The following is a 16453-nucleotide window of genomic DNA, read 5'->3' as shown; positions in this document are numbered from 1 at the left end:
AAATGTAGTTCTTTTCTGTCTGAAAAGAATTTTATTTTTGTCTCTAGCAGTATTTTTATTACCACTAGGTGTCAGTATGCATATGTAAACCTACTGGTTCCCAGCCCCCCTGTAATGTATGACGCACACCAGCCCACGGACATCCCAAGGTTGGGAACCCCTTTTTCGGCAGCTCAGCGACGTGAAATCTAGCCATAGCGCAGAGCACAACCGTTTATGACTGAATATTTAGATGCCTGCCCAAGGCTCTGGCTACAGAGAATCACCCCACATCATCTCTAACCTGTCTTTACACTCACCGGCAACATGGAGTCCACCTGCAGAGCCAGCAGTGATCTGTCCCGCTGGCCGGTGGGTCAGGTCATGTGACGAACCAATAGATTTTTTGTTCCTGTTTCATAGCCAATTTGACGGTTTCCTCGCATTTTTGTTAGCTAATCACCCAACCGGTGTCCCCACCCCGAGTGCCCACCCCATTGGGCATCCCCCGAAGGGCAGCGTGTGGTGCGGTGGGCTAAGCCTGTGTGCCTGTTATCACAAGGTCACCGGTTCAAACCCAGCCTCAGCATGTCTGCAGGTCTTTGAGCAAGGCCCTTAATCTCCCTACATTTCATCTATTACCACTAAATTTTAAGCAATACCTTATGGTCTATCAGTTTGAAAGGGTCAAAGTACCACGGATCCTCACCGGTCACAAAGAGCAGAACCCCTTGACAAGTAATTCTCCCCCAGCAGGAGCCTCAAGCTTAGGGGGCTCTGGAAGATGGTTAGCAGAGTAACTGAAATAGCTACCCCAGCATGAAGGTTTAACCAGCTTTGGGCTTTCTTCTCATGTCGGAGCCGCTGGCCAGGTACCATGGGTGGTAAGTCACAAGCAGGTGGTGAGAAAATAACAACCAGAGCAGTGCGTAAAATTCCTCAGTCTGAGACACTTAATTCACAGGTGGCCCTTTTAACCAGCCAGAGAGGCTCTGTTGGCTGGCTGGCAATCACCGGGCGGTAGGCTTATCACCAGCCAAGTGCAATCCCAACTCGAATGCCAACTGGCCACCTGCTTAAACCCTCGCAAGCCCTCCTGTCCTGCTCGTGTATAAAACTCAGGTGAGGCCAAAGCTGCCACCCTTCCCATATTTCATGGGATTGCGGTGGCTTGAAAAATAAAATGCTGAGTTCCGTTTTGTAACAATACATGATGCAATTTGTCCCGTATTTCATAACATGCCCCCCTGCATGGCAAATTTGTCAACAGGACCTTGGGGTGGGTGCCCTGTATTGAAAGTGCAACCTTAGACGAGAATGGACTGGCTAATTTTGAAGAGATTGTCTACACACTGGGACAAACATGAAAATTAGTGATGGACAATATGATGCTTCATGAACCATTTGGTGTATTTTTTGACCCCAGTAGATGGCGCTCTTGGTTTATTTTGGAGTATGATTTGTGCCCTTTTTTGAACAGAGAGCACCATCTAATGGGGTCAAAAATACAAATAGCTCATGAAGTGCCATTTTGTCCATCCCTAGTAAAAAAAAATAAAAGCTAAACTAATGATCATTCCAGAATTAAGACAATTCACACGGGTTCTGATTCACCTCAGCGGTATAATTACCGTATTATAATAATCAGACTTCCCTAGAATGTTCGCTATCAATGTAATGTACTCATTGACCACAAAGTGTGTGAAAAACATCTTAACTCTTGGCCTAAACAGCTCTTTGCAAGCAACTTGAATTTCTCTTCTTCAAAACCTTCGACCCTAAGCAATCTCCATCAGAGTTCTCCAGCAGCTCATATGGATGGTTGAGGTATCCCCAATCATAAATAGTCCAGGAATAGCTAGTTTTTCATGTGGTAGTGAAGTCATGCTTAAGTTGGGCACATGCCAAGCTGTTGGCAAAAGACCAGTACCAACAAAGACTGATGCACGGTCGGCTTCCATTGGCTGACACTGACTGCCGCCAGCTCCTGTTGATCGTGAACATTTGCACTAGAACACAACAGAAGGATTAGAGGAGAAGGTTGACAAACAGCCCTAGTTCCATCGCCAACTCAACACGTAAAATCGGCCAGAACAATGCCAAAAGGGGCCGACTGTGTCCAACTGAGCCGTGCGTATCAGCACGGCATGCAGTCACTGACTCTCACTGATGTTCTGACGGTTTCTGAAGGCCGAAAATCAGCTTGGTCTGTTCCAGGCTTTAGTTGCAGACCAGTGTATAGCAGAGATCTTTTAAGCATGTACTCACGTTGGTGTGCCTACGGGACTTGGCATAGGTGCTGATGCAGGGGGTGATGTTTCTGGACACACAGCGTTCATGAACTGTGTACTTGCATACTGGGAACAGAAAGGACATGGCAGTTACAATTCCAGCCAATGATGAAGGGAATGATTGTTAATGAATTAGATGGCATTTAGGCAGGTAAATAACCTACAGGCTGACTCTTAATTTGGGCATTTGCTTTAGAGCTTCTACAGACAGGAGTGAATCTGCTTAATGTGTGTCATGTGTTTTTTAATTACTCACTTCCTGGTATTTGCATTTGGTAAACAGGCTATATTGACAAGGGTAGTGACAGACAAAATGACACTTTATGAACCATTTGCTGTATTTTCTGATCCCACTAGATGGTGCTCTTGGTTTACTTTGGGGTATTTTTCTGCCCTTTCTTTGAACAGGGGACATGGGTCATGAAGCCTCATTTTGTCCATCACTAGACAAGGGTAAAATTGATTATTTGTGTGGAAATTACGATCCATTTAACTGTTTTAAAGATAAAGAAACATTTGCTATTTAACAGTGGATATAAAACAGTCACAGAAATCTCTGTACCTTGCTGCTTAACAGAAAACACTGGCTTTAATTAATGCGGTGATGTCATCCAATGAAGACTGTGATTGGGTATAGAAGTGAAACACAAGCCCCTCCCTTGTTGATCCAGGGACACATTGAAATTGAGCAAATCAGGGCGTGCAGAATTTAATTTCTATGTTGGAAGTACACTGCATTATATCAGCCTTACGGATGTGACAAATATTTGTGACTCACGGGAGCAGCAGAGGCCCTGCTTTCGCACCCCCAGCAGCATGCTGTTGCAGTAGTTGCAGTAGGCTGGCTTGTTGAAGTGCTTCAGTTTCCACACGTGCTGTCCGTCCTCCTGCATGTTCTACAGAGAGAGCACACGTCGACATCCGAGAGATACACAGCCTGCATGCCTGCGCACGGCAGCGCAGCTCGCCACCGCCAACTGGGAAATAAACACAATATAACCTTTAACTGGGGGGGTGACCCTCGTTAGTGTGAAATATCCGTTGGTTAGAAATCGTAGGATGGCTTGAATAGCAGAGACCCAGTGACGGGCTGGCATCCCACCCAGGGCCTCTCCTGCCTCCCGTTTCTCGAGGTAGGAATCCCCGACAGATGGTGCTGGGGTTTGACTCCTTTCTCATGGGTCATGTATGGGGATATTGTGATATTTTCAGAGTAAAAATGTCCACTGAAAGAGTGCCATTAGTGTTGGTTTGTCTGTCTGACCATGGTGCCACATTCTAGGCCCACCCCCCAGCCCCCCCTCCCTTTTCAGTCAAAGAGTGACTCACGGTCTCCATGCCCAGCAGCACCAGCAGTGGGATTGTGGTCATGCCCCCTCTGATCCACTCCTCCAGGGTGACTGTCCCATCCCGGTCGTAATCGATCTCCTCCATCATCTCCTTCAGGATCTGTGTAGCAGAGGTGAAAATGGCCAAGATGGCCGCAGTGGATATCATGTGACGGATTGATGTGTCAACAAATGTCTGCATGCCAGTGACCACTGACACACACAGACTGATACACACGCTCCTCTGGGGGGGACACGCACGCTCCTCTGGGGGGACAAGCATGCTCCTCTGGGGGAGACATGCACGCTCCTCTCGGGGGGATAAGCACACTCCTCTGGGGGGGACACGCACGCTCCTCTGGGGGGGACAAGCACGCTCCTCTGGGGGAGACATGCACACTCCTCTCGGGGGGATAAGCATGCTCCTCTGGGGGGGACACGCACGCTCCTCTGGGGGGGACACGCATGCTCCTCTGGGGGGGACACACACGCTCCTCTGGGGGACACGTTCCTCACCGGCTGCAGCTCCGTGGAGTCCCACTCCAGGTATTCTGCCACATGGACCATCTGATTGATGATGCGGTCCAGCTCCTAGGCAGACAGGTAAGCAGGTAAGACACTTTTGCTGACAAACCAGGGCACCTAAACCTAACCCAGACTGACAGGTGCCTCGGGAGACTGCGATCAGGTTCTGTCATGTATAGGACTGGCTCCAGGGCAATTATTGTCCTCATTCCCTTGGACATTCAATTCGTACATTTTTCATAGATTTAATAATCGGGCATGAATGTCAGACATCTACTCTACACAGGCCTCACCGCACTGTTACAGAAGGTTCTAAACCAGCTGCAGTCAGGTTGGCTTATAGCAGCTTAATGTAAATTATACATCAAGGATGAAAAAGGTAGAGTTCAGGGCGGGACTTACCGAGCTGTCCAATAGGCCATTACCATCTGTGTCATAAAGCCGGAACATGACTGGAAGGAAATGGGAGAAGGCGGAGCTCATCAGTCAGAGCCTGCTGGTGCATTTCGACGCATCAATGTCACCTGGGTCCCCATCCCAAGGTCTGAGAAGTGTAATCAGCTGACACCATATGTAAAGGCTTGGGGAATTATGAAAGAGCTTATCGCTGTCAGAAGGCAGACAGGACTCCGGCACAGAACGGGAGTGACCGGCAACACACTGGAAAGGCCGTTAATGTGGCCAGGTGGTGGGTTAAGCGGCTCCCAGCGCTCACAGCACGCTTGGGTCAGCTCCAGCTGGGAGGCACTGGGGTGCCGTCTCAAGGTCCAAAAGCCACTGACACGCATCGCAAGGCATTTTATGCTCATTCTTATATCATTATACAGATACTATTAAAATGGTTTCATTATTTTTCTGACAGATTTTCTACTTAAAATTTTTACTTCCAGTTTATGTGAAAGGAAGGGATATGACCGCGCTTCCCATAGAAAGTTGCTTTGTTAGTTGTGTCTCGACATTGCAAATTAAGCCAGAATAACCACCACACAGGAACTGCATTCGTGGGCAGTGCCAAACCCCCTTGGTGTCCCCTCGCTGCGTCACTCACACTCCAGTTTGTCCTCTGGAGTACCCCGCTCCAGCAGGGACAGGTAGCACACTATGTCCTTCAGAAAGACGACCTGGCCGGGCGACGGCAAGGGGGCTCCCTTCCCTGACGTTTCCACGTTATTCTGCTCTATGGGAGAAAGTATTGTTCAGAGGGAGGGGGGCACCACACGACACAGCTGAGGGGGGGAATAATGATTAAACTCCTATAGCTGTATCTACCTGAACATCATTTACTAATCTGTGCAAATAAGTGAAGAGAAAATGAAGACATTTTCATATGTCAATATTGCCAACTGACTTCAATATTAGTTTTTTTTAGCAGCTGGTACCTAGAAAGGTCAGCAGTGTCCTGGTGGTAATAGAGTTTGTGCGTGGAAAAGCTTAATTAATCTGATGAGTCACAAATGCCTTCTAGAGCTGAGCACATGTGACTCGTGTTTCAAAGCTGCCCAGTCAGTAAGCGGCATCTTTTGATAATAAGGTGAGGTGAAAACTAAATGTCTGTCAGTAAGCGTCATGCTGGGTGTGACAGTCACTGGCTTCACTCACTTTCCATTGGCTGCTTTTTTGTTTAAATTTCAGTTCAACCAATCAGTTTTGCTCCATATAAAGGCATTAATCGGCATCTGAATGTTCAGCTCACAGAGGGCATACCTGGCGACTGGGCTGTGGGCAGGGCAGTACAGCCACCCCTGAGGTCTTTTCCCTGGGCACAGGGTGACTGGTGTGCCCCCCCCGGGGTGTGTCCTCCTGTCCCGGAGTGCAGGGAGGACGAGCGTGACGAGCAGGGGGAGGCAGAGACGCCAGAACCAGTCGGCACGGCCGCCCCCTGATCAGGACCATGCCGGCACATTGCCATTCGAATGCTTTTCCCATTCATCCCTGGGGGGTTCGAAAGGTTGGGATCAGGGATGGTGATGAATGGGGTGGGGGACGGAGTGTAGCGGGAGGAACACCAAACACAGAGGAAAACTTTAGATAAAGAAAAGAATGAATAGGATAAAGGAAGGGAACAGGCAAGAAAATGAAAATATCCTAACAGGAAAAAGCAGACCTATGAAAGTATGGTACCACTGAAAACAGCCGAATGGAACACAAAGAGGGCCAAACCCCCGTACCGATAAGGGAGGTCTACTCCAGCTTCAGCTACGTCACTGTTTACGCTGGGCGCATGCAAGGACTTAATAGCCTGATGCAGCGGAGTGGCTGCGTCAAACCACGTAAAGCCCAGGCGAGCCGCACACACGATGGTGATTCTGTGTTGGATCACGGCCGCAGCTCCATACAGGACGGGGTAATGAAGGCAATCTGCTACCCGCTCATTTTAGAGAGGGAGCTTTCAGAAGGCGGTAACTTCGTGCATGATAAGGGATTAGAAAAACGTAAACAGATATTAAGTCCATCTCACGTGGAACACTATCAACGCACACATATGAGAGGCGGGAGCTTCATGCTGGGTCCCGACGCACTAGGTCAGAAATAACACAGCCACCCACAAGGACAGACGAATGGCACAGCAGTACCTGTTATAGGAGCACAGGTTACTTTGGTCTGTACAGAGATGCCAGCATCGATCGTTTTGGGCTCTGTAGCCAGTGCGGTGAGGATGGAGAGAAAAACAGAGGGAGGCAGATAACGAGGGCTGAGGGACAGGAAGGTGAGAGCTGTCTGACACTCCCAAACGGGGAGATGGATTTGGCTGCAGGGGCATAAAGATCAATAAGGTTCCCGTAACCAAAAAGGGTGGCATCTGCTACCTGGGAGCGGCATGGAACAAACAGTTAAAAATTCCGATCGCAAATTTAGATCGAAGTTTCAACATTTTACGGAGTAGCATCATACATAAACAGCGGCATCATACTCACTGATGATTACGATCCTGTATGAATGTTCTAATCAGATGGAAATGTTTAACAAAAGGAGAACAAGCCAGATCCTACTAAAACAAACACAGAGAAACCCGCTTCACTGAAGCAAACAGGTATGATATATACTGAATTTTAATTTTAATATGTATTTAGACTGAGGTCATTACAATATGGACAGTCTGTCGGGCTATAGAGGGGACAGAGAATGACGCATTTCTGATATGGACAACCCAAAAGAGAATTTCACACAGCCTGCAGCACATGCCACCTCCAATGCCGACGGTGGACACTAGGTGGGACCATGAACCACATTATGGTGCAGTTCCTATAGTGCAGGTCTCTGCTGTGGACGGTCCGGCTGCCGATTGGCCCTAACGGCCATCTCAGCTCATTAATCCTCCAACTGTACAGCTGCTGGCACAGACACTGCCCAACTTCTCCTGTCCTTGGGGCAGAATCTCGCCATCTGTCTCCACTAATGCCTTCAAGGTGAAGGATGCCCAGCCCAGGACCCAGACAGGGCTACTGACAAACGCAGATGGCTCTGATGGAGGTCCGGAGGCTGTGTTTGGAAAGGGGAACCGCGGGGATGGACCGAGCCTTTGTGTCGTCTCCAGAGGACGTCATTCAGATTTTACTGTGGCCAAAATGCAGATCTGAAGATCAGGGGTTTAAATGAGGACTGCAGCTAGTCACATAAAAGCTGCTTCGCTGTAATGCAGGATGACTAATCTGTGTTTGAACACCAGCTACACAACTGGCACACACAGTGCACATTCGAGGCACACACGGGGTACACAGGACACACACGTGGCACACTCGGGGCACACGGGACACACATATGGCAAACTTGAGGCACACGGGACACACACATGGCACACTCGAGGCACACGGGACACACACATGGCAAACTCGAGGCACACGGGACACACATATGGCACACTCGAGGCACACGGGACACACATATGGCACACTCGGGGCACACGGGACACACACATGGCACACTCGGGGCACACGGGACACACATATGGCACACTCGGGGCACACGGGACACACACATGGCACACTCGGGGCACACGGGACACACATATGGCACACTCGAGGCACACGGGACACACATATGGCATACTCGGGGCACACGGGACACACACATGGCACACTCGGGGCACACGGGACACACATATGGCACACTCGAGGCACACGGGACACACATATGGCACACTCGGGATACACGGGACACACACAGGGCTCACTTGGGGCACACGGGACACACACATGGCACACTCGGGGCACATGGGACACACACATGGCACACTCGAGGCACACGGGACACACACATGGCACACTCGGGGTACACGGGACACACACATGGCACACTCGGGGCACACGGGACACACACATGGCACACTCAGTGCACACGGGACACACACATGGCACACTCGGGGCACACGGGACACATACATGGCAAACTCGGGGCACACGGGACACACACATGGCACACTCGGGGCACACGGGACACACACATGGCACACTCGGGGCACACGGGACACACACATGGCACACTCAGTGCACACGGGACACACACATGGCACACTCGGGGCACACGGGACACACACATGGCAAACTCGGGGCACACGGGACACACACATGGCACACACAGGGCACAGGTTGTATATATAACTCAGCAGGACTCGGAAAGGCCATGGGACACTTACCCAGCAGCCCCAGGCTGGCATGGGGGCCCGCGGGTGAGCCCTGCCCCGTCTTGCTCTTGAAGGAGGTGAAGAGGTGTTCGCATAGCTCCTGGGGAATGTCGTTCTCCAGGTAGGTCTTCATAAAGAGCTGGAAGCCCTCATAGTCGATGGGCTGTGGGCAAGAAGCCGACGGGCAAGACTGATGAGAGTGGGTGGACCTTAATGAAACCAGACTGCTCATATGGCCACTAGCCGAGGGTCTGTGCGAGACACGGCAAAGAAAATAACTCGGCAGACAGTGAGTTATCTATTGCCGAGACCCGGCTCGCGGCTTGCAGGCGAACTGCAGCGCAGCCTCTCCATGGTCGGGACCCGGCTTGCGGCTTGCAGGCGAACTGCAGCGCAGCCTCTCCATGGTCGGGACCCGACTTGCGGCTTGCAGGCGAACTGCAGCACAGCCTCTCCATGGTCGGGACCCGGCTTGCGGCTTGCAGGCGAACTGCAGCACAGCCTCTCCATGGTCGGGACCCGACTTGCGGCTTGCAGGCGAACTGCAGCGCAGCCTCTCCATGGTCGGGACCCGACTTGCAGCTTGCAGGCGAACTGCAGCGCAGCCTCTCCATGGTCGGGACCCGGCTTGCAGCTTGCAGGCAAACTGCAGCACAGTCTCTCCATGGTCGGGACCCGACATGCGGCTTGCAGGCGAACTGCAGCACAGTCTCTCCATGGAAGGGACCCGGCTTGCTTCAGTTGTTCATGTAGCTGAATTTGCCATAATCTGCAGGTTTATGTACAACCCAAGAGTGCCTTCCTTCCAGTATTACAGGATGAAAGAGACGTCAATTTCATAAATATGATTATATAAATAATGCAAAAATATCACAGCGTTGTGTGCAGTTAGTATCAAAGTGAAGTGTGTCCACTTTGATCATCGTAGGATTTGAATACCAAATAATGTCTGATATAATTTTTCAGGATTTTTTTTATTATGTTAATGTTGGAAAACGTACATTATGTATCAGATAAGTGGACAGCATTAAAAAATTCCTTACAGGAAAAACCTGCGTTGCTCTACAAGGCTTTTCAAACCTGCTGCTTTCAGAAACATGGTGATGAAATAGGTCACATTTACAGAAAAACAGCAACATCGTCACCCAATCCTGCTCCAGACATCCTACACATCAGTAATCACTGGACAATCACTCAGACGACATGAACCCACACATACCAGTGTTGCAAGAATTTTTCCAAGAAAACAACACCACAGGCTAAACGGCCACTTTCAAGAGGCGAGAGAGTCCACAGAAAGTCAAGAGAAATTTCTGGAACAATTCTTTGATTTCCTTGATATCTGGAAGGACAACATGCCATCTGGGAGTGGGGGTAGGAGGAGGGGGGGGGGGTCACAGAGGGCCGCGAATGGAGGGGTCTGCACTCAAAAAATTAAATTCTAATCAAACAAGGATGAAAGCCACTGACCAAAGACCAACATGCACAGCACGAGACAAAGATCTGAGAGCTGCTTACTTGGCTGAGAACATCTTGCTTCTGTTTGCCAGTGAGAGGTGGAAAGGAAGAAAACACATTAACTAAAAGCCTTCTGAGACTGCAGCCCTGTTTCGCTTCATCAGAACTGTTTTAAAAACAGGGTAAATATTCTGCTATTAATGACAGTGACCCCAAACTCAACGAAACTCATTGAAAAGCATTAGAAAGCATTTCTGAAGGGTTTACATTAATCAACCTCCTATCGCTCATTTCAGGGTGAAGAGCTACTCTGAAAATTCCTCTTCAACACGTAGTACCACAACGAACCATCTGCAACTCGTCAGCATGTTCAATACTACCACTTTCACTGGGTCATCACAGCCTCTCTTGTGCTTTGGAGAGCTGTGAATCTCAATGGCATGGCTGTATTTAGCTCTGTATTCTTACTCTGTTGTCTCTGGCTTAGCAAAAAGATACTGAGGATTTTCGCATCACTCAGTCTTATTTTATTTAACAACATCAACAAGATCTAACATCATTCCCTTTGGGATATCTTACATTCCCGTCATGTTTCTTTGAAAAATCACAGAATCACTCATACACAGGTGGGGTGTTTTTTTTTGCCTTAGCCAGAAATGTTACATGTGACTGTTAAGTGTCTTATTTGCGAGACCCGATACGCATGGGGCTCACGAGGAGAGAGTTAAAAATCGAGAACGACAGGTCTTTTACTGAGAGAAAAACGTGGGAGTTCAGAGAGGTCGTCCACCCAAGGGACTTCCTGTCTGAGCACCTACACACAAAGCAGGAAGCAGTGTGCCCACGCACAGGCAAAGAACCACACTCTCAATCTGCACTCATGAGAAGCTCACCCTCAGAGGAACCAGCTATCTCCTTTTAGTTCTTGTCTGACTGTATCAGCAAAGCTCCTCAGCCTCTCAGAACATCATTTCCTTGGCAAAAAAGTCACGACACCCAAAGGACCAAAAAGCAGCATAAGATTTGGATGTGACATAGACCCTCCAGAAGAATGGCCTTTCATGTTGGATGTCATTTTATGATTTGTAAAACACTGACACAGGCTCCCTGGTCGAAATATAGCCTGACACCCTCATCTTTCACAAAGACATACAGCTTTTTGCCGTCAGTGGCTGAAATCAGTCTTCAACATTGTGCTGACGCTGTTGGTGTCACGTTCGATCCACTGTCAGCGGTGGACAGGAATAGCACATATATTAGAGTTCTGGGTCACGTCCTACAGCACCATGATCCACTGAGAAAAACACACCGACCTAATGTACCATGACGTCAGCTTCCCTCAGCTAAGGGCGCGGCCATTGGGATTTTGGGTGGCAACAGTGACAGACCAACACCACCACGCGTTACTGCCACCCTACCTCCTCGGGGTTGTACTTGGAGAGGATCCCATCCCCGTGAAACTCTTCCAGAACATCCTTTAACTTCTTTGTGGAATCTGGACATGAGAAAAAAAAAAGAGATTAAATGTACAAGGCATCATGAAGATGGCAGAGACACAAGTCCCAGATATGGAGGCCGCTTAACATGAAGCATCGGGAACGACTGACATGGGGGGTCCTGGGAGGAGGCCTGGGAGCGGCACCATGAGACCAGAGCTGGGCCGCCCTGTGAAATGGGCCCAGACTGAATCAAGAAGCGAATCAGCGTAAAGATCTCCATGTCTGTGGAAATGACCACAGAAGCAAGCATGGTCTAACGCATCTCTTAACAAATGATTAATTTAAAACTGCTTCCCTTTAATCTCACACACAGAAGAAACCATTTGGAGGTCAGAAACTACATTGTTCACTGAGAAATCACAGTTCATAACATGCCCCAGAGTACATAATGTAAATGTATCTTTATTTTTAGAATAAAACTGCATTAGCAGAATAAGATATTTGATTGCTGTTTAATAAGTGTCAGAATTAATGAAGAAGTCCGCAGATACAGAGTTTAATGCAGATCCCGGTGCAGGGATCATTTCAAAGGCCCCACGCCACACCGTCCAAGCCTTCAAGGCACAGTCAAGGGGAGAACAAAGAGCAAAACCATCACACTGCAGGTGAAGCCACAAGGACAATGTTTTTTGTTAAAAAAAAACAAAGCAGAGATATTTTTAGTCGTGGCGTTCAATAAATCACACAGGAAATATGCAGCTAAATGTTCCACTGAGCAAAGCGGTGCACTGTGCCGTGTGAAAAATTCAATAAAATCCCACAAAAAAACAGAAGATAACATGTTATTATAGCATCTGTCTTTGTAGTGATGCAAAGGCTCACTCAGAAATCCCACCAAAACGCCCTGAATCTACGTCAAAATCACGTTGTTTGGCTGCAATGCACAAATATCTCTCATTTATAATGGTACAATTTATTTACACGAAGACACTACCCATGATTTAATGCAACCGTGCATCAAAGTACTGCTTCTCATCTATAGCAGTCCAGCATCATGCACTCACGTCTCCACACTGGCCTCTTTCTGCCGTAATTTCCGCAAAACCGTGACAGCACATGCTGCCGTGTGTAAGACTTTAGTGAACAGGCAGGCAGACACAGCAAATGATGTCATGCACAGGGTGGGTAAGGTACTGATATATGAGTCATATCTGTCAGATTAAGAGGGGGAAAAAATTAATATCTTGCACAATGGTATCCGGACAAAAACAACATTTCCTCAATGACTCGTAGCAAAAGGAACATACCTAGCTAACACTAACGTGCTCCGTTGTTCCGTTTTGACCATAAAAATAAACATTTGGCAAACAGCACATAGCCAGTACTTAGCATCCTGGTATAAAGGCCTTTTATTTAAAATAATGCTAAGTACAAGTCACAGGACAACAACAACACTAGACATGAACGGTTCTGTAAATATTAATGATTTCCAGAGAATATAGCCTCAGATATACTGCAGAAACGATCAATGCTACCAGAAGTGGGAAGATTTAAAAAAATCAGATCTTTCAAGGAATTAATTCGCTGAAAAAGGCGGCTCCGGTGAACTGCACTCATGCAGGCAGGGCAGTATTTACGGGTCGGGACTCACACTCGCTGTACTGCTGCAGCTGCGTAAACTCAGCCGGGCTGAGGCACACCCAGCTGCCGTCGCCCATCTCTCCGGCTGGGGTGTGTGGGCGTGCGCTGGGGCTCCCGATTATGCCTGGAAGTGGTGTGGCCTGAAGCCGAGGGGCGTTCGTGTCATCCCAGCTCGACGATGGAAAGGTCACTGGGGGCGGCCCGCCGGCTGTGGCTTCGCTGGTCGGGAGTGGGATCCCACCAGCGGGTCTTCGTCCAAAGCGCGTCTGCGCCGGCGGACATGCAGCCGCGCCCTCCGCTAAAGGGATCGACGAGACAGGGGAAGGCAGAGGGAGAGCAGGGTCACGGCACATGCTGCTGGGTATATGGTGCGCATGTAATCACATTCACTTCATTCGGATATCACGTTATAACAGCAAAGCTATCGCTTTCTGTAGAGGCTCTAACGCAGCAAAAAATAAGCAGCCCAATTCTCACGTCTCTCATCGTGAAACGGTGGGGGCACATCAGCGCGAACCCCATGGAAAATGTAATGGCGTCAGAAAGTTGAAATTTATACTTGTGTAAGTAACAATGCTAAAATGGATGCACAATGCGGCATAAACCTGCGAGAAAAGTGCCCGCTGATGCAGAAATAAAGCGGTGCTTGTTACCTAAGCGGCCAAACACAGCACACTAATACAAAACACGTAACGGGTATGCATTTCTAGGAAACCCGTTTTAAAATCAGGTGTAACACTGGGTTACATTACCACCTCCTGCCCTATGTTAATGCATTCCTCCTACCTTATGTGGTTTTCTTTGGTCTTTAAATTAACCAAAGTGTGTATCTGTGTTATGCACTGTGGTGCACTGGTGTCCTACCCTGGTTTATTGCTGCTCTGAAGGCCCAGCTACCTGATATAGGACAAGTGGCTGGAGGATGGGTAAATATTATTTAAAATCATTATTTTTGGTATCTTTTAAAAACTTTTTTAAAAGTTCCCCCGTGTTCCTGAATGTCAGAAACGACCTGAGGACACGCGTAAGTGCAGAAACGACCTGAGGACACGCGTAAGTGCAGAAACAAGCTGAGGACGCTCATAAGTGCAGAAACGACCTGAGGACACGCGTAAGTGCAGAAACGACCTGAGGACAAACGTAAGTGCAGAAACTACCTGAGAACACATGTAAGGGCTGAAACAAACAGCATGCTTCCCCTTCTGGGGGCCGAGCTCTGTGTTCAGGCGAAACATGACCTCTCCCAGTGCCGTGTGATCTGTATCGAGCGGACAGAGACCTATGAAACTGTAGCCTGACCTGACTGGACCCCCCTGGACCCACAGACATTAGAGTAAAAGACATGTTAATAATGAAAGCCATCCATCCATTTTCCAAACTGCTTATCCTACTGGGTCACGGGGGGTCCGGAGCCTATCCCGGAAGCAATGGGCACGAGGCAGGGAACAACCCAGGATGGGGGGCCAGCCCATCGCAGGGCACACTCACACACCATTCACTCACACATGCACACCTACGGGCAATTTAGCAACTCCAATCAGCCTCAGCATGTTTTTGGACTGTGGGGGGAAACCGGAGTACCCGGAGGAAACCCCACGACGACATGGGGAGAACATGCAAACTCCACATGTAACCCAGGCGGAGACTTGAACCCAGGTCCCAGAGGTGTGAGGCAACAGTGTTAACCACTGCACCCCATATGAACCAATGCCACCCCATAATGAAAGCCATGTATATTTATTTATTTACACACACACACACACACACACAGCTACTGGCTGGTCATTATGGTGCAGACAGACATCTATCCATCTCCTAATCGATTATCCTGGTCAGAATTGTGGGGAGGGGACAGGGGGCTGGAGCCTGTTACAAGCAGGGAAGTGCCTAAGGATGGTGTACACCCTGGGTGGGATGCCAGTCCACCACAGGGCATTAGGCTGGTGTACACCCTGGGTGGGATGCCAGTCCACCACAGGGCATTAGGCTGGTGTACACCCTGGGTGGGATGCCAGTTCACCGCAGGGCATTAGGCTGGTGTACACCCTCAGTGGGATGCCAGTCCACCGCAGGGCATTAGGCTGGTGTACACCCTGGGTGGGATGCCAGTCCACCGCAGGGCATTAGGCTGGTGTACACCCTGGACAGGATGCCAGTCCACCACAGGGCATTAGGCTGGTGTACACCCTGGGTGGGATGCCAGTCCACCACAGGGCATTAGGCTGGTGTACACCCTGGACAGGATGCCAGTCCACCACAGGGCATTAGGCTGGTGTACACCCTGGACGGGATGCCAGTCCACCACAGGGCATTAGGCTGGTGTACTCCCTGGACGGGATGCCAGTCCACCACAGGGCATTAGGCTGGTGTACACCCTGGACGGGATGCCAGTCCACCACAGGGCATTAGGCTGGTGTACACCCTGGACGGGATGCCAGTCCACCACAGGGCATTAGGCTGGTGTACACCCTGGACGGGATGCCAGTCCACCACAGGGCATTAGGCTGGTGTACACCCTGGACGGGATGCCAGTCCACCACAGGGCATTAGGCTGGTGTACACCCTGGGTGGGATGCCAGTCCACCGCAGGGCATTAGGCTGGTGTACACCCTGGGTGGGATGCCAGTCCACCGCAGGGCATTAGGCTGGTGTACACCCTGGACGGGATGCCAGTCCACCGCAGGGCATTAGGCTGGTGTACACCCTGGGTGGGATGCCAGTCCACCGCAGGGCATTAGGCTGGTGTACACCCTGGGTGGGATGCCAGTCCACCGCAGGGCATTAGGCTGGTGTACACCCTAAGTGGGATGCCAGTCCACCGCAGGGCATTAGGCTGGTGTACACCCTGGGTGGGATGCCAGTCCACCGCAGGGCATTAGGCTGGTGTACACCCTAAGTGGGATGCCAGTCCACCGCAGGGCATTAGGCTGGTGTACACCCTGGGTGGGATGCCAGTCCACCGCAGGGCATTAGGCTGGTGTACACCCTGGGTGGGATGCCAGTCCACCGCAGGGCATTAGGCTGGTGTACACCCTCGGTGGGATGCCAGTCCACCGCAGGGCATTAGGCTGGTGTACACCCTGGGTGGGATGCCAGTCCACCGCAGGGCATTAGGCTGGTGTACACCCTGGGTGGGATGCCAGTCCACCGCAGGGCATTAGGCTGGTGTAC

General features: G+C 49.9%; 1 protein-coding gene across 3 annotated transcripts in view; it reads right to left on the bottom strand.

Annotated features, from left to right (window-relative positions):
- Nucleotides 1-16453, bottom strand: part of LOC125744660 (diacylglycerol kinase beta-like) — a 72869-nt gene that overhangs the window by 43235 nt on the left and 13181 nt on the right. For 2 of the 3 annotated variants that reach the window (XM_049016726.1, XM_049016707.1), the window contains exons 2-11: nt 13293-13580; nt 11621-11697; nt 8757-8907; nt 5828-6055; nt 5172-5300; nt 4526-4575; nt 4115-4189; nt 3600-3719; nt 3049-3166; nt 2248-2336 (exon numbers count right to left, since the gene is read on the bottom strand). In XM_049016726.1, coding sequence (XP_048872683.1) covers nt 2248-2336; nt 3049-3166; nt 3600-3719; nt 4115-4189; nt 4526-4575; nt 5172-5300; nt 5828-6055; nt 8757-8907; nt 11621-11697; nt 13293-13359 — 1104 coding nt within the window. In that variant the 5' untranslated portion in view covers nt 13360-13580. Of the gene's footprint in view, nt 1-2247; nt 2337-3048; nt 3167-3599; nt 3720-4114; nt 4190-4525; nt 4576-5171; nt 5301-5827; nt 6056-8756; nt 8908-10262; nt 10284-11620; nt 11698-13292; nt 13581-16453 lie in introns of all 3 variants that reach the window. The other variant, XM_049016717.1, reaches the window with a different exon arrangement.

The sequence above is a fragment of the Brienomyrus brachyistius genome, chromosome 1, assembly GCF_023856365.1.
Source record: "Brienomyrus brachyistius isolate T26 chromosome 1, BBRACH_0.4, whole genome shotgun sequence".
Lineage (NCBI taxonomy): Eukaryota > Metazoa > Chordata > Actinopteri > Osteoglossiformes > Mormyridae > Brienomyrus > Brienomyrus brachyistius.
The sequence above is the reverse complement of the archived record's forward strand: the minus strand, read 5'-3'. Positions and strand labels throughout refer to the sequence as shown.